General features: G+C 37.4%; 1 protein-coding gene across 1 annotated transcript; it reads right to left on the bottom strand.

Moving 5' to 3' along the window:
- Window positions 1-10,679: 10,679 nt before the first annotated feature.
- On the bottom strand, window positions 10,680-15,533 carry LOC121430830. Its single transcript, XM_041628246.1, has one exon. It carries the CDS (start codon window positions 14,810-14,812, stop codon window positions 12,953-12,955), a length of 1,860 nt encoding a protein of 619 aa, XP_041484180.1. The 5' UTR covers window positions 14,813-15,533; the 3' UTR covers window positions 10,680-12,952.
- Window positions 15,534-19,762: the final 4,229 nt, after the last annotated feature.

Raw genomic sequence — 19,762 nt, 5'->3', positions numbered from 1 at the left:
GAAAGCATCTCGGTATCCAATGAAATCCATGGCTCATTTTAATTACATTTACAAAGCGCTTCATAATACATTAGATAAACTTGTTAGATTCCAAATAGCCACCACCTTTGAAAGAGATTAATAATTGGTTAAACAGTAGAGGGCGTTCGACTAACGGTACATTATAAAAGCATACACAATTTCATAAATATTCACTGAAAGAAATATTTTGAAGAGATTCCTAAACTTCTTGCATTATGTAAACCCAAATTTGTTCTACCCGTTGGTTTTTCAGGAGTCATAAGTCATGACTAAATGATACCCCTCATCTTCCAATTATCCGTCTGAGAGTAATGCGGATAATTCAATAAAAATTGCATTCACAAACTCCGAAAATAATCCGCACTATTATTTACGAGCGCCCGACCTGAAAAAGGCGGATAATTTTCATGGCAACTACACACACCCCCTCAGATGGGGTTGTGTTGGAAAAGGGTGACCTTGTGACCGCACCATTATCCGCATTACTTTGGAAATGCGTTCATAAAGTCAAAATCTGGTCCCGATGCTGCTATTATGCGGATAATAGCAGCATCAAAATAATGCGGATAACTCTGGTCCTCCTCCAATTTTACGACCAAATTATGCTGATATTAGCCGCATAACTGGGTTTATGAAAGGGGCATTAATGTGCAATTATGAATGCACTTTACACCTGGAAACTGTTCAAATTGTACAGTACTGTGCATTGTACACGTACATGTATGTACTGTGATTCCTAGTTTTTCCTACCATTTTTTTCAAATTTGAAAAAGTAAATAATGCGGATAACTCTGGTCTTACTCCGATTTTACGACCAAATTATGCGGATAATTGGGTTTATGAATTTCTTTTATGCATTTATGTTTTTATTATTGAAAGTTAATATTATAAAGTGAATAATATTGATAAATTTTATAATGTTAACTTTCAGGGTATAGTTTTTCAAATATTTAAATGATATTCTTTTATTTCTTGAGTGTTTTTTTTTTAATCTTTTAAATGGGACCGCGAAACGAATTTGAAACTAGGGGCTCAAAGATGACAATTAGATGATATTTTTGTGCGTTTTGTACACGCTTATTTGAAAGGGGTAAGGTGAAGCCACCCCCCCCCCCCGCTCCACTTTCCCTGTATTAAAGTAAGTGGCTGATCTAGCTTTTTGCTAAGAGGGGGTTTGACCCGATAACGATGAGCTTCTTATCCCCCTCCCCCTTGATCCGCCTCTATTCTGTATGTGCAACTCTTCTAAATAGGCTGGGAAGGGTGTTGAAGTTTGATCCCACACTCCTTTTTTAATTACTTTAACCCCCCTCCTTCTAGATCCGCCTCTGTTAATGTAGGCGCAATTATTTTTCCTCGAGATAATAATTGTTCATTTCATCCTTGCCCATGAGATGGTCCGGTGAGTTTCATTAAATAAATAATGATAATTACTCTGGCTTTAAGTATATTGAGTATTGTCACCGAGGCATTCACTGCCTCGTCACACGTCGGAAGAATTGTTATTATCATGCGTGCTGTTATCACAATAAATTTAATGAAATTTAATGAAATAATCACAGAACGGTTATGAGACTGACTTGTGTGTGGTCGTTAGTCCATTATAATCATGGATGATAAACATTAATTAATTGTCTACTTGGAGTCGTGCTGCCTGAAAGTGAACAGGGGCCCGTTGCAGAAAGAGTTGCAATCAAACGTAACTCTAAAAATCACGCGCAACTTGATTTTCAACCAATCAACAGCGCGCATTTTTGACTTGCGATTGATTTCTTGACTTGCGTTTAAACGCAACTCTTTCTGCAACGGGCCCCAGGTCAATTACTCATTATGACTTTACTCCATTATACAGTGCGTATCAATAAAAAGTTTACACTTTGAAAAAGTCGTGGATATTAAAAAATATACAAAATGGGGATAATTTTTTTCACATGTATTCTTGGGTTTTGGGGTCTCACCTATCCAATGAGAGCAAAAGTTTTGACAGACTGTTACTCTTGAGAGAGCACTGTCCATTTTTGTAAAGCGCGTAGAAATCGATTTGCGCAGAGATGCTCATTTTCACGATAAAAAAAGAGGTAAGAGCAATATCACTGACAGTGCGGAACATTTCTCATGTAACATTTCTATTGCATTTTTATCCAATTCAAATAAAACAGATACATCTGAATATTTGTAACCACTTTGCCACCCAAATTAACATCTTAACCCTATGTAAGCATAACCTTTACCTTTTTTTTGTTCCAGCTGGATCTGATGACATAACTGAATGTAAACCAAAGTTTCTTTCGCTAAGTTTTTATCATTAAAATTGGTTTACATTTAATATTTCATTTAATACTTGTTTCTCCACACTTTTGCCAAGCTTGACAATGATTAACAAAGCAAATGTTGAAAATGGAAAATAAATGAAATGAAATGAATTGAAATGAAAAATTCAAGCATAACCCATTTCACGTGAATCACATATCCGCGTAGAGCAGATAATTATCATCACGATGGCCTCGGTGTGTGGGGCGCAATGGCGCTCTATGAAGTGTTTTTGGGCAAGGAATTTAAAAAGATATCTTGAAATAATCTTCCTAGTTAAAGTCCATGTGTTATTGACTACTTTTATTCATAGAACTATTTTTAAGTTCTGCGAAAATCAATTTTTCACGAACTGTTCAAAAGTGTGTTGTGCTCACTCGAGCAGGAAGATATACGACAGTCACACCGTCATTTGCTTAATGCTTAAATGTGAAAAATGCTTCAGGATATTACAACTACATAATTTTACAGGATTATTTGTAAGTGTAAACTTGTTATATACGCACTGTAGAAATATGCCTAGTCTAGCATGCCTTTTACGATATTAGCAAATCACAGTGCGTCCCACAAAAAAACGAAACCGAGATTATTTATCATAACTTAATCACAAATACAATAGACAAATGATCTACCATTGTAAAGCTTAGAATTTCCTCTGTCATCTGAAATTACTTAGATTATTTCTCATCCATGCATGAGTGAGCAAAAACAATTTGAAGAGGGGATACCAAAAAGTCATTTGGCGGGCTGTATCTGTGTTTCAAAAGGAAAACCACATTTTTAGAAAGTTCAATATCTGCTCTTTAATTCGATACCTCAATTACAGAAAATGGTCAAGAAATAAAGTTCTTGTTATTTGAAATAAGGCTTGAATTTTAATTTCATAAAATTAAGAGGTTTTACAGGCTAGCCACTTGACACTCCGTTTTGTTGACGATCAGCCATGCATTAAGTCTTTTGTTAACCATGCGATAGCTTCTGTGGGAAACCGTTTAATTAAAACACGTTTATGTAATGAAATTATGGAAATACAAGCATTGTTTCGAGGGAATATTACTCTTTTATTTCTTGACCATTTTTTGTGATTAAGGTATCTAATAAAAGAGCAGATATTGAACTTTGTAGGCATGTGATTTTCTTTTTGAAATTCAGATACCCCCCCCCCCTCCCGCCAAATTAGTTTTTGGTATCCTTTCTTCAAATTGTTTTTGCTCACGTATGCAAAATTGGGGAATAATCTAAGTAATATCGGATGAAAGAGGAGCTTCTAAGCTTTACATTGGTAGGTCATTTGTCTATTGTATTTGTGATTAAGTTATGATAAATCATTGCTTAATCTCGGTTTCGTTTTTTTCTGGGACGCACAGTAGATCCAATATCAAGAGAAAAATAAAGTTAATTAAAACAAACATATAAACTTGACTTGTAGATGCATTGTGGCTCAGTGGATAGTCTCCTTTCGTCGAACCACAAGATAGGTATGGAGTTCGAACCCCAAGGCAACATCGCGGCCTTTGGCAAGGTGTTTATCTACATTTTCCACTCTTCAATCAGGTATAATAAATGTGTATCCGGTAGAAAAAAAACTTCCTTGAATGCTCGAGCGCCCGATCAGGGTAGCATTGCTGAGACCGGGGTAATAAATTGAATGCAGCACTTAGAAACATTGTAGCGCCCTATAAATGTTGCTGATAATTATTGTTAATAACTTTCTGATTACTATTAAAATTAAAGCAGGGTTTTCAATAGACTAGACCTGTCTGAGCGAACGTATTTGTCAGAGGCATTTTTCGGTTTCAGTTTAGAAACCCGTTAACGTTAAGTCTGCTGAGTCTGATCATGACCGATAGGACCGATTCCAAACCAATTTCCCGCGTTGTCACATCTAATTTGCATAAACAAATTGGCCGCCAAAGTAGCATTTTTCGAGCTCATGTCTCCCATATTCTATAGTATTCATTGCTACGGATAGAGAGGCCAGTGATTTTGAATAAATGATATGTGTCATGTTGCTTAAAAACTTTTGATATTGATCGTGAAGAAATTACATCGTTTTATCAACAACTTAAGCACGTTACGGTAATACATGCATTTCTAAATCTTATGTACAGTAATAACCTGGACATACAACTTGATTTTTTTCTCTAATTTTAAGACATCGTTCACAACATCTTGATTGAATAGTCAGCAGTAAAATAATTGGATAGTGATTGGTGCTCGTGTATTTTATTGATTTGCAAATACCTTACATATTATGATATCTTACAAATATTGAATATACATGTTTTGTACATGTTTATAACAATCTGTTAAAATGTCAAATAACAATAATCTTTGCAATCATTTTCCTATTTTAAATTATCACTATTGGATGCTACACATTACTCTCTTCTGTCGGGCTTGACTGTCAAGCTCGAGTTTATTCAATAATGAATAACAGGGGATAAATCTGAATTGTTTTCAGGTTTCCTATGTATCTTGTCAGTTTAACTATTATATCCATGATACGACTGTTTCTTGTATCATTTTACTTATTATTTTGTTAAGGCCTATCTAAAGTTTGATCAGAGTAAAAAATGTGATCTATTTTCGAATATCATCCAAAATTCTCGTCATACACAAATATAGTGGCCGTCTGATTTATATTACATTTTTCAACATCATTATTTCACCTCCCCTCCCAAAAAAATGAATAAATAGATAAATAAATAAATAAATGAAATGAAATAAAAACGAATGGATTAATAAATAAGACATTAAAAATAATGTCTCATGCCTTGCATCTATGTGTTATCTCTCTAAACCAAAGTGCATACTGTCTAATACTTCTTAATGTATAGCCCCATTCAACCTTAATTAAAAAGCACTATATATAAAAGATTGGTTGTATTCCTTTTTTCAAATGAAAATATAACACACATGCAATTCTCATTTAATTCTTGTGTACGTCTCGTAAGCAATAATGGCTGCATGAAGGGGGAAAAGGTAGTTCAGGGGGTCGAACATCTCCGTCAAGAACTTCGCCAGAGTTTTCCCGTAGTAGAGACGTAAATCATGTCCTTCCGAATTATGAATGCCGATGACACCAATGAACCAGATCATACCATTCAGCAGAACGATGTACACCAGACAGATTTTCGTCCACTTCGCCACAGAAGGACCACTTAGCACCTGTCGTTGGACCACGAGTAGGAACCTTGCCACTACCAAGAGATGGAATATACAAAAGAATCCATAAAGGATGGTGTAGTAGGCTAAGATGAGTTCGTCGTGGGAAAGAAGGGGTGCGCATGATATTGCGGCAATGGCACATGCGATTCTGATAATGCTAAGCAAGAAGGATGAACTGCAACTCACTAGGAGTATGACCTCGTGTCCCTGTAATGCCATGTCTTTGTGGTTTGGGCCGTCGTCCAGTGGAGGATTTCTGCAGGATTTCGACAAGAAGGACTGGTAGAAAATGAGTCCAATTAGGGGATTCGCGCAGGCAATTTTCAAACACCAGACCACATAGAGCATGGGTTGTGCAGTATTTTGTGGTAGCACCATGCTAACCGTAACGATAATTACACCAAAGATAAACGAGGCAAACAACATCAAAACTAAAGGCAACGACGAATACCTTATAGTTCGATTAGATGGATAAAGGTCTTGCGTATCGTCAATTTGTTGAACATTTCTATTGCAGACTTTTAAGGGAGCAAAAAACGCTCTTATCGATTCTCGAACTGCCAACAGGCGCGAAGCCTGGTGTTCAAATAACGGCACAAAGTTGGGGCTGTCGATATCCGCGTTCATAAATCGATGCGGGATGACTGACTTCCACATCTCCCAAATAATTCCCGCAGCAATGAATCCACACTCAGCGTCGATTTTGGAAGATATCTCATTGTGTTTGTACAAGAATTTCTCCAATGATCCAGGAAGTTCACAAGGGTCTGTAGATGAATTCAGGGATTCACTTATTGGTACCACCACTTTGACGGCCATTATCCAAAAACAAAACACGAACGTGATTCCAAACAAATTCGTTTGAATTGCTCCATCAAGAAAGGTTGCATCATGGTAAGTGTTAAAGAAAATCAAGGCACAGAGAATGAGAGTGATGAAGCTAATATGAAGTATCAATCTGGTTATCACTGCTGCAGAGGACATTGCGGACATTTCTACAACCTCGAAGCATTTGACAACACGGACCAGTCGCAGGGGGATGTTCAAGAGCGCTGTAACACCCAAAATGTTAAAGACGACTAGCAGTGACCTATCTGGCTCTGTGAACAATTTTGGATGACCATGACGATTCTTTGACATGTGCGGCCAAATGGATCCCGTTTCTCTTTTCGATAGGCCTACGGTCCCTCCCATTTCATCCTTCAAAGCGCTGAGATCTGGTAGAGACGAAGAAAGATTTAGAAGGCTTCGGTGTGAACAGGATGGCGCAATCTCGTTTTCATACCTTGCCCATACAGGCAATTGATTTTCTGGTATCCGTAAGGAAGGCATAGATTCTGTATCTTCATTCTGAGATCCTCCTGTTCCACCCTGGACTGGTGGTGTGGTTTTCCATCTGTAGCCATCCACAGGCTCGCCCCGAGGGAAGTAACCATCGGACAACTTGGCTAGCACATTGGCGCAATGTCCGCATCGTAGCGACCAAAATACATGTTGTTCTCGGTGAAACTTTCTCCTCTTCACCAGAAGCAGAACGGCACGAAGTTGAACATAGTACGTAAAAGCGATGAGTAAGCAACGTGTTATGATGAAAGACAGATCTACTCTAGCCAAAGATCCAAATTTTGGATCTGGTGGCATGAATGGAAATACAGCGCAGCACAGACCGACGCTTAAAAGAAGACAACGCAGAAGGGTGGGTCCGTAAGGTGCTTTATCCATTATATTGCTTTTCTTTGTCCTTGAAGTTGACTTTCTTCACTTGACAAAGTCTAGTATTACACGAGTGAAATCTGTGCACGAACAGAAAGTATCCTTTGTGTTGTAATTTTCAAAGTCATGAAAATTGGTTAAAAGTAGTTTATGTGAAAATCAATAATTTAATTTCAAATTAGCTTCAGAGTCTTGATATTCAAAGAGATACAGCCAAGCTTGTATAGTTACTTTCAAATCGCCGTAAAAGGGTCATATGAGCAAAATAAATGAAGATGATCAAATGTGTTCTTGATGACAAATCACAGTTTAGTCCCGGAATCAATTATGTTAATATTAGTATCATGGGGAAATAACTGTTATTCTTTCAGTTTCTATACCTGACATAATGATAGGTAGTATAATAAGGAAATTGCTATGTTACTTTTCCTCTTGAAATCGAATCGAATTAATTACAACAGTACTTCAGGATGTGAACACTTTGGAGTAATATAGGCCTTAAGGATATTACGATATTATATTATCAACAATATGGAAATATTATGGCAAAATATCCTCAATGACGAATACAGGATCTCTTCTATGACACTAGGAGACAGGTCGTGTGGTCCAGTGGTTAGAGCATTGGACTCATAGTCGCAAGGTTGTGAGTTCGAATCCCAACTCTGTCATTGTCTCAACTTTGATAAAAAGGCCCAAGAGTGATATCTGTCGTCTATTACGTCAGCCGCTATGACTGATTAACCTAGATGTAAAATGTTTCCAAGGTAATTGGTTATATACCAGCTTGGCGTTTACCAGCAAAATGCTGTCCTGCCGAGTTCCTACGGGAATTACCACAAACAGAAACAGAAAGAGTGAGAGAAGAAAATGTCACCATAACATCACTTTTTTAGACAAAGAACGTTATCAAAGAAAGATATTACAATCACTTGACTGTTTATAACACAAATAATAATGTAACATTATGTGGTATATGAAGATATTCATGTACCTCCATGTCTCTCCGCAAAAATCGCACACACACTTAACTAGCGTCATCCCCCTCCCCTCCCTCTCCCGTACACACACACATACACATCATTTCATACGCACTATTCCCTAAATATAATACTATACCTCCAGTTCGTGTTCACCCCCTTTGTAACGTAAATGCATTGACAAAAAAAATAAATAAAGGAGATGAATAAATCTGTTTTCTTTTCCTGAAGAGCGCCCCCACATCGCTAGTTCTTTCCTCTGTTTTATCCTATGTCAACGTAATCTTTCATCAGTCATGACGATTATTTTTTTTATCCAGATGACACGTAATTCCGCGAACATAGTAAAATTGGATTAGTTGAAAAATAATTTTTATGAGGAGTATTTTCATTTCTCCACGTAAGCTAATTCAAATGATTAATTTTATCACCCTTATCCAATTAATGCTGAGCGCCAAGATAGAAAACAAAAGGTTATATTTTTTAAGTCTTTGGTATGACTCGACCGGAGATCGAAGCCACAACCTCCCGTTCACTAGGTGGGCGCTATATCACTGAGCCACCATGCTCGAATTAAGTCATCCATTGACTATTTGATCATTTTAATTCATTCATTCATTGATCGGTCGGTAGGTCGGATTGACTGATTGATTGATTGATTGACTGATTGATTGATTGATTGACTGATTGATTGATTGATTGATTGATTGATTGATTGATTGATTGATTGATTGATTGATTGATTGATTGATTGATTGATTGATTGATTGATTGATTGATTGATTGATTGATTGATTGATTGATTGATTGATTGATTGATTGATTGATTGATTGATTGATTGATTGATTGATTGATCAGTCGGCTTATTAGTTGGTTGGTTGGTTGGTTGGTCGGTCAGTCGGCTTGTCGGTTGGTCGGTTAGTTGGTTGGTTGGTTGGTTGGTTGGTTGGTCGGTCGGTCGGTCGGTCGGCTTGTTGGATCGGTCAGTCGGCTTGTTGGTTGGTTGGTGGGACGGTCGGTCGGTTGGTTGGTTGGTTGGTTGGACGGTCGGTTGGTTGGTTGGTTGGTTGGTTGGTTGGTTGGTTGGTTGGTTGGTGGTTGGTTGGTTGGTTGGTGGGTTGGTGGGTGGGTGGGTGGGTGGTTGTTTGACTGATTGATAATTAATTGATTGATTGATCCCTTTTAAAGCTGATGATTGGAGAAAAATGATTGAAAGCTTTATTAAATGGTAAAAAAGGAATGAAGGTAAATTAGGGGAGAAAAGAAAAAGGAAAGTAAAAGGAGGAAGACGAGTGAATGAAACAAGATGAGGGGAGACTCGTAAAATTAAAAAAACTTCTTAAAAATAATCCTCTTTTCAGGTCTTCAGTTATGTATGTATACCTCTATAATAAAAATCAATTCTGAGCGGCTGATCGGGGAAATTATGCCGGTGAAAAAAAATTGTTGTGCCCCCCCCCCCCCCCCCTTTTCTATTGGCGAAAGCTGGATCCGTCCCTGTTATCTCGTATAACAAGCTCACAAAGGAGCAGGAGCCAATAAATCTTTGACGACCGCTGATTCTTTTTTTATAACATGCTCTTCCATCGCATGTCTGAACTTTCATTCACTATTTTGCGCTCTCTTCTTTCTTCTTTCCCTAACCCCTCTCACCTCCTCTCCCCCCTCCCCCCCCCCCTGTCTCCCTCTCTCTCCCATTTTCTCTCTCTCCCCCTCAATTTCCTTTCTTTCTCTCCCTTTCTCTTTGTCGAGTTCTCTTTCTGTCATTAATCTACATGTATATTTCTCTCTCTTCTAAATTGCTTTGAATTTCATTCAGGCACCTAAATAATCTAGGATCTAAATGCTGAAAAAAATCAGTAGAAGACCCCCTATTTCCAGAAAAATAAACATTACGAACAACTTGAAAACGAAAGCCAGCTGGCTTCTAAACTCATTTTGAGGGATGAGCTTAAATTCAATTACCCACAATTCAATTCAAATTTTAGCGATAGATAACAAGAAGCGAATTGTGTTTTCTGCCACAATTGAAAAGAGATATAATAATGTAATAACACTGTAAAAACTGTGGTGTTAAAACGGACACAAATTGGTGTTAATAGAGGACCACACCCTGAGGTGTTAAAATAACACCCTAGAGATTGAACATAATTATCACCAAAGAGTGGAAATGTAACAACCATAGGTGTTGTAATAACAACTATAGGTGTAAAACTCACACCATCAATTTAACACCGGTGTAAAATAACTGGTGTGGTCCTCTACGTACACCGGTTAACACCACAGTTTTTGCTATGAAAATTTTTGCATCGCATTTGCGTGTTCAGCTTCGAATCGTTCATAATTCATCATGACATCACCACAACCAATAAACAAACACACAATCTACATTCATGTAGCATACAGATACTACTCATCTATGAAATTGATTTAACCAAACATACAGTTCCCTAGAAGAAAACGAAACAATCTACAAAATAATGTGAATAATCATTTTAAGATTTGTTTATTCACTTTCTGAAACAGAGGAAGTCGCATTAACTTAGTTAGCTGATGTTGAAATCTCAACAAAGTCATATCAAATAGAATGAAACATGTAAGGCGTCCTAAGCAGGTATATGGTTAGCAACTGTTATACGCGATAACATAGCAGTTCTGATATTTGAAGATCACTCATATTAAAAAGCAACAAATGTCACAAAGTTTGCTATTCAATATAAGACAATTTGTATTGTCAATATTTCCCTCTATAACGGCTTTTACAATATTATCAAAATATGATTCATCATCATTATCGTAATTATTGCTTTCACTTTTGGTACTTACGTCGAAATACGACACCATACATGAATACACTAAAGAAAGATGTTTGTTTACATAATGAAATAGGCAGTGACATAGTTCAATTGAGTATGAATACATGAACAAGACAGTTATCGACAAACAAGATTCATCTTCAACCGAAATGTTCACCAAATACGTTTTGGAAGATAAGAAAATATTTATTTTTCGTTATAGTGTTTCGAAAAGCTTACATACATTAACAAACATGTACAAAGTTGATTATTATTTTAAAGATCCTGACGTTTTATATATTTTACTTCTCACAATGGGCTTTGAAAATATCATAGCGGAAGAATTGTTTTGCAAGATATGTTTCTTTTTACGAAATCGAAATTTGAATAAATGAAAAAAGTTGTATTTTTTCGTTAAAAATACATAAACTTTTATTTTATGTGGTTTGATTTCAAACGCCAATATATATTGGCATTTATATGATATTGAGGCTCAGATGGGCTGTATGTGCATGTGTTCTCAATGATTAGGCTTTGTTGAACTAAAGCTATGAAATCATCCAATCCATTTGTAAGCATGTATAATAAAATTGATAACTTATCAATCAGAGTAAAACTGTAGTTATAACAAACATGAGTTGAATAAACATTAAGAAGGAATACTATTTACTGAATACAGTAAGAATCGTCCAGGAAATAAATTATAATAAGAATATCAAGCTAATCTGGGGCCCGGTAACTCAAAGCTTAGCAATGATCGTACAACATTTCTCTACGATAGATTGCATTGACTGCAATGTACAATCCATCGTAAAACTCATGCGTACGATCAATCGCTAATCTTCGTGTTACGGGACCCAGGTCTATACCCCGTGCACAAATTCGTGAATTAGTTTCATACATGATTATTGCACATAATAATAATAACATAATAATGATAATACTAAATATGATTAGGCTTCTATAAATTTTGGAACTGTCAATACATATTTCATATTTAGCCACGCGGCCTATAAATACTATTGTCATAAACAATCTATCTTTTAAAAATAGCAAAGTTTGTCGAATCTTCATAACTTTATTCGAGAAATCAAGCAAGTATGAATTGCTTCCAGCAAGTTTCGGTTTATTACCTAGTCCCACCTCTGTCTGTCTTTTTGTTTGTTGTTTTTTTTACAATTTTATCTCACTATTATTGGTTTAATCAACCATATATCAACTGGCTTTTCGCGTAGTAGTTTTGAGAATAATTTGACCCCCTCCACCTTCAGAGCTCAAATGTGAAATGTTCGACGTAAAAAAAAAAAAACCTTGGTGGAAAGCACTTTCAGCAATAGAGTAAAAACAAATCCCCTCCCCAATTAAAGAGGGTTAACCTTTACCTTAATCAATCTCAAAACAGCAGCAGAAGAATATGAATTACAAAACTCATAGTTATTAAACATTTTCCCTGGTTGAACCCTTACAAGTACTTTTATTGTATTGTACTTGTATTGAGTATTGCGTTCCCAATATAGAGGAGATATTTTATGCAAGAAAACTTACACGCAGTTTTCACCTTCATGAATTCGGGTCAACATTCTAGCCATGATTGTTCTCTAAAATCCAAACATTGGTATCAACATATTGTGATGACTGTAATCGGGAAGGAATGAAAGAAAAAATAGATCAGAAAAAAATATTCTCATAGAATTAGATATTAAATCTTATTGATCTAAATTGTGATGACTTGGTTCGAAATTATTTTGTCCCAAACTTCCAATCTTTTCAGAAAATAGATATCACCGAGGATTTTTTTTCAACAAATCTGCGGAACATTTAAAGCCTTTGAATCTTCTAGTTTTCAAATTAACTTTGATCCATTCGAATACTGAAAATATCTTCTTGTGGTTATGCTGTGTATCAAAATTTAAAGTAAACAAAAACATATTGAAAACAACTTAAGAAAACATTGCGTTCTATCATGTCGGAATACACATGAAAATAGTTCGGCGAGTCGGCGATCTCGGCGGCGAAGACGTCGACAACCTTGAGACCGTGTCAATCGTCCTGGTGGACGAAGTCACGGGAATCAGGGGGATCAGGCGATCATAGATCATTACATCGTCACCGTTCTGGAGCACGATCTTCCCCGATCTCGTCACGACCACGGCAATGTGATCGAGGGACGGGCAACATCGCTGTTTCGTCACATGGTCAAGAAATTCGCCATTGGATGAATAGGAGTCAACGTAAATCGCCGAGGGGTCATCTTTCCTTCCGTATGCGACAATGATGGAGTCATCCCTTGCTACAGCACATCGTACCCACTGCCAGACCTCGTGATTGATGTTGGCGCATGTAGCTCCGATACTGTTTATAATAACCAACTCAGTCGCTGCCGATTGGATGACGAGACGACCGTTCGACAACGCATGGAGACTGTAAATTGTTCCATTGTACGGAATGGAGCGGACTTTTTCACCGTTGTCGGACCGGTAGACGTTAAGTTTCCCCTGGGTGTTGGAGTGATTGCGAGCGATGATCATGCCGTCGTGGTCAACGGTGAGGCATGTATGAGACCACGATCGTGGAACTTTAATGTGCCGCTTCACCTTTCCACGTTGCGTATTCCAAACTTCGATCGCCGTTCGCCCTTTTCGGCACACTGCCATTAAATCGGCCTCGATTGAAGATGAGTCTGTGATACAATGACTTTCAGATGTTACAAGGTTCGTGCTTCCATTTTCAATATTCATCGTATATAGCCCGTACTGATCATCGTCGTTCTCGCCCGTAAAAGCCACGCGATTTGTGTCCGTGGTCGCATTCAACAACCGAAACTTTGGAAGACCGACTTGAATAGTGTGCTCCTTGCACCAGGCAGGGGCAGTGGTGACGAACCGACCAAGTAAGTTCACATCGTCAACATCGCTCTTTTCTGGTTCAAACTTCACGCTCTCTGCGATATCTTTGACTGTATTAATCATGTCCTGGTCGAGCTCCAGCTCCATACATCCAGCAAGACGGGAGTTAGATGTCATTGGACCGTCCATTTGTATTAATTCCTGGCTCCCGTAATCCAGTGTCCGTTCTGCGAGTCCTTTCGCTTCCATTATAATCTCATCGGCTGAATCCAAACCTTCTCGAACCTCTTCGATCTGAGCCAGCAGCTTCTGCTTCACTTCATCGAGCTCATGCATGAGTGTGATTTGTCTTTGCTTGATTTCTCGGCTCTTCGCATCTTTTTCCTCTTTCATCTCTCTCAAGCGATTGTCTTTCCATCTGTCTATCTTTAATTTCTCGTCTTTTGCGCGACTTTCGATCTTTCTTACAGAAACGCGGTAGTCCTCCTCAATGTTTCTTGACCTATCCTCAACGCGGACAAGCACTGCGAATGTCAGTCTCTTGAAGCGCTCGTTGACAGCCTCAGTGCATTCATCAATATTACGACGATCGAACACGAGCTCCTTGTCCTTATCAAGAATTTTCCCGAGTAATTCTCTGGCGCTTTCACGCCTTTCTTCCACCACTTTATTAATATCCTGATATTCGTGTCCTGAGTGGGTAAGGAGCACACAAACATCACATATTGGCTGGCGGCATTTCATGCAATAGAGAAAAATATCCCGATGTCGATGCTCACAGCACCTCATGTTTGAAAGCGAAGAAGACGTCGGGGAATCCAATATCGTTTTAGCACACTTTCCCCGCGCACATCTGGAACAGAGATTTCTTCTCGTGAAGTATCTGGCATTGGGCTCCCTATCATTGACCGTACTCAGCCATTTCTCACCGCACTCGTCGCATGAGTTGTGGTCCTCCAGAAACCGATCTGCCATTTTGTTTTCGTCTTATGACAAAAACTATTAGAGAATATCACATTTCAGTGACAAAGTCTCGCTTAAGTTAATTCACGGCAGTGTCAAACACGTTCAAATCTTATCCGGTTATCACGTCTGGCGCCTTATACTATCAATGATGGGTTTCCTTCGTAGATAAGAGTCCCACTTTATATTTTAAACTGTTACCGTAAGAACATAGAAATGTTCAGTTCCCAGCCGGGAAAACTTTATCGATGCAACACATTTATGACTGAATAAAGTTCAAGTTTACTCAAAGTAAGAGACATTGAATGCCAAAATTACTAACTGGTCCGTGTCCATCATTGATACACTAGTCCATATCCTTAATTGAAGCTCATAAAACAACATAAAGTCTTGCAAACATATCTCCGGTAAAAAAAAATGTTCACCCCCTTACTTCCGACGAACTTGGTTTGTTGGATCAAATCATTGGCGACTCCAAATTCGGAAATGTATGCTCATCAACACATACTACTAGGTAATAATCCGTGTTCTCTTGTATTTTGTCTGAACTGTTTTAGATGTTGCAATCGAATGACGGCTGAGCGCGATCCCAGCCTGCCCAAAATCACGCCTCAACTGTTATTTTCTCCTCTTCTCAATTTTCCCTTTTATGCCAGATCGGAAGTAACGGAGTCAAAGGTTACGTATTGCAAACAAGTTCTTTTATTTGCGAAGCCTAGTCCGGAAACAGCGCCGCATTATTTCGAGCGCTTAGCAAACATGTTTTGCACCAGCGATCTTATTCAATGCCCCCCTTGGTAGGAGCAAAGTCCATGAAGTTAACCCGCTCTCACACCCCTGTATGACACGAATAGGCGCCTGTTCAATGGTTGTATAGTGCAGTCTATAGACCCTTGCATTGCATATTAAAGTGCTTGTTGCTTTATTGATGAGAGAATAGATTCATTAGTATAAGACGCTTATCTGACACTTAATCTTCAATCCCCTCATCAACCCATTCAGACCAAATAATGTAACGACGCCAATGTTAAAGCAATGACTCGTCATCGTCATTAACGAAAAGTTTAGGCATGTACTATTTATAGGCTTACACCGGCCTCTAAACTAGGCTATCATCTTAACTCTAACAGGAAGATGCTTGCTCGCTTATAATAAATAAGTGTATAATGTAAATCACTAGATAAAACTTTCATGAACTTAAACATAACTTTTTGTTCTGTTTTGCACCTTTTGTCACGGTGTATTGAAATAAAAAGGTAATTTCGACGAACAACAACACTTTTAAAAACACACTAGGCCCCGACTAGGCCTAATTGAAATAACAAGATATCGTAGTCAACTTTAATCATGCAAAACCACCAAGTGTATATTCCTGTATCGACCCGCGTATCTACCTTAATTGGTCTACTCACGACATGACCGAATATGATCTGCTTGAATATGCCTAGGAAACAGAAAGGACTAAATTCATCTGAACCTAGCTGTCATCAGTGCATTTGCATTGGTTTGTTTTCAGAGTAAATAACAGCAGAATCTTGAATAATAAGACATCGATGAAAAGTTAAGAACACATAAATCTATAAGTAAGCTTTACAGATTAGTGATATGAATATTCATCATGTTTGTTTGTTTGTTGCTGTAATTAAGGTTTTTAATTAACGCAGTGAAAAAACGCAGTTTCAATATTTCAAATGCGTATTTAACATTATACTCAATTATTCAAACTTAGTTATATTGAGAAGAGAGACCTCTGGGTCATTGTGACTCAGTTTGTTTTTCGCATCCCAGGCGACACCAAACAATAACAAAAATAAGAGGAATAATAATGATAATAATAATTATTATTATTATGATAATGATAACTATAACAATAATTTAGAATTAATGTAGCGTTCAGCTCCCAGCCTCGTGATATGACACAGGACATGCTCTGAAGGCTAAACAATCCATGGCAGGTTCTATTATCATTAATGCCATGGTAATATTTGGTTGATGTAATCTAATAATTGATTTACTTTATTCATCATATCAAAATTGGCCGACCAGAAATCCGACAACGATTGTTATTCTGAAGCCATCCACAACCTGAAAATTATATTTGTACGCTAACCGCACCCGCGATCTCCGACCGTTGACTTAGAGACCCTATATGCTTTTTATTTGTTCCACTTTTGGGGTTTCAAAGGAGTATCTTTTTTTAATACTGTATTCGCACTTATATAGCGATTCTTCAACAGAAATCCAAAATCAAAGATGTGGTGACGAATTTTACAAAGACGAAATACGATAGCAGATTATAAGAAAGTATATAGATTTTATCTCTTAAGAGTCTTAACTCCGTTCACAGGCCCGCTTCGGCCCTGTTGGCAATGAAAGTTTCGCTAAATTTTTTTTTTTTAAGTATGAAAAAAGGTATATTAGAAGCAATTGTGTGTTTGAATCACAGTTCATATAAAATTGTGTCATTCTAAACAGATTTTACGCTTTGCAGTAAGGCATTTGCCCCCCCCCCAAAAAAAAGGCCATCAGTTGCTGTTTTAATTGCACCAAAGAATGATGGGGACGTATAGGTTGGTCGATTGGTCTTCATTTGCTAATATAAGCATAAATCATACTTATTTTTTTTACTTTCCAAAATAACAGCCAAATAGAGCTCACCATTGACTACGTCCGGCACAGGCAAAATTAATGGAAAATTTTAGCATGTTCGCGGAAGGATGCTTTCATGAGTATGAAGAGTACTCGAGAGAAAAAAAAGGAATGAAAATTTGTACTCGAATTGGAAAGACCGTTAGTTACTGGTCCTAATTTGCATTTTTTCTGTAATGACTTCGACAAAATGTACTTGAGCATGCGGCAATAGGAGTGCCAAAAGCACAATTGTCCTTTGAATGGGAAAACTATATATAGGGGCGTGTTTTTAAGGCCGAAAATGTCTGAAAGTGCACCTGAAACAATCGAGGAGTCACATTCTGGATTGTTGGACGATAATGGTGACACTTTTTTTTTAATAAGAGTGACCGACACTTGGCTGGAAACTTCCATTTCAGATTTAGAGCGGTTTATGGTAAATTTATGGTTAGGCCTTTATACAACTTTCATACAACATCCACCCCTCCCCCACCCACCCTTTCTCTCTCTCTCTCTCTCTTTCCCTCTCTCTGTCTGTCTCTCTCAAATTGTCCATGAAAAATACAATAGCGATCAATACAGAAAGCCGTAGATATTGTTAAGGACGGAAATGTTTTTTGTCCAGCAACTGTACCGAGCACTACCTGATCGGATTAAAAGTTTTTTAGCCGGTGGCGGAACTAATATTCACATTTCTTTTCAAGTGCGGATTTGGGTGCTAGGTGAACATTGGTGAAACGTATCTTTTTTTCTTTCCTTTTTCTTTCTCTTTTCCTTCTTCTTCTCCTTTCATTTTTCTTCATCTTCTACCTCTCCTCCTCCTTCTTCTTCGTCTCCCCTCCTCCTCTTCCTTCTTCTTCTTCTTCTTCTCCTTCTTATTCATCTTCTTCTTCTTTCGCTTCTCCTTCGTCTCCCCCTCCTCCTCCTTCTTCTTCTAATTCTTCTCCTTCTTCTTCTTCTTATTCATCTTCTTCTTTCGCTTCTTCTTCGTCGTCGTCGTCTTCTTCTTAATAAGTCTCATGGTTGAATGTGTTTTTAGTCAGTTTTCTATCCCTCCCCCCCATTTACAACACGTTATTTATTTTCCTTCTCATTTTAAAAGGGTCAATTTTTTAAACAATAATTTGTACCGATAACAACATTCATATTTCTTTTTTTTTATAAACACAACAAAATATTCTAAACCCTTCATATATCACATGCAGCATATTAGGGTGTCGAACATAAATTAATTTGGTCGGAGGGCTCCTAATCTCCTGGTTGACTGGCTTTAGTTGATCCGCCATGTTATCCATGAGTGATCTCCAAAGGAAAAATAAACACGGTCGTCGTTTGAGGGATTTTTTAAGGGAATTTCAACAAATTCGTTTTCTTTCCATTTTTGTGTATAATGAAACATGACAAATATGAGTCATTTACTTTGACCCCCTACCCATGGGTGTAAAACACTGGAAATTCATGAATATGAAAGCAAACTCCATGCAGTAAAACAAAACTGTGCATAGGCCTATGTAAAAACAAATAAACAAATTAGCATGTGTTTGCGAAGCTTCATCTGCACAAGGGTTTTCTAAGATTTTCACTATTTATAATGACTACTTTTTGATAATGTTTTATGGCCGCCTACGTGTCACCTAAGAAGAACACGGAATCGACATTTTAGAAATCGGAAAACCGGGGCGTCGAATCTCCACTATGATTCTGTGAGCCCAAGTCATCGAATTCATCCTTTTCTTCAATTTATAGAATCAAATTATTTTATTCACTTTTTTATATTTCTGCAAAATGAGCCCTTATATCATATTGTACGAAAAGGTTGTAACCATATCACTGCTAGGTTAATTTGGTTGTTTCTTTGATGTTAAAGGGATGGTCCAGCTGGAAATATTTATATCTCAATAAATAGAGTAAAATTCACAGAGCAAAATGTTGAAAAATGTATCAAAATCGGATAACAAATAACAAAGTTATTGAATTTTAAAGTTTTTCATTATTCCGATGAAACAATTCTAGGCATGTTTTTATGAATATTCATTAGGTGGGCTGATAATGTCCCCACTTGTACTTTGGTATTTTATTATATGAGATTATGTGTATTCAAAATTTTCTACCAAGAACTAAAACAATTGGTTCGACAACTGATTAAGTGCATTATTTATTCATTACCGCAAATCATTTCATCATAATGGAGACACATCATTTATGCACATGTATGAAAATATGAAACATTTATGATTTCACACAATAACATAAGAAAAGGGAAAGTGGGTATGTGACATCATCAGCCCATCTAATGAATATTCATGACGATGTGCATATAACAATTTTCAC

Source organism: Lytechinus variegatus, chromosome 17 (genome assembly GCF_018143015.1).
Source record: "Lytechinus variegatus isolate NC3 chromosome 17, Lvar_3.0, whole genome shotgun sequence".
NCBI lineage: Eukaryota > Metazoa > Echinodermata > Echinoidea > Temnopleuroida > Toxopneustidae > Lytechinus > Lytechinus variegatus.
This window is presented reverse-complemented; position numbering and strand designations above follow the sequence as displayed.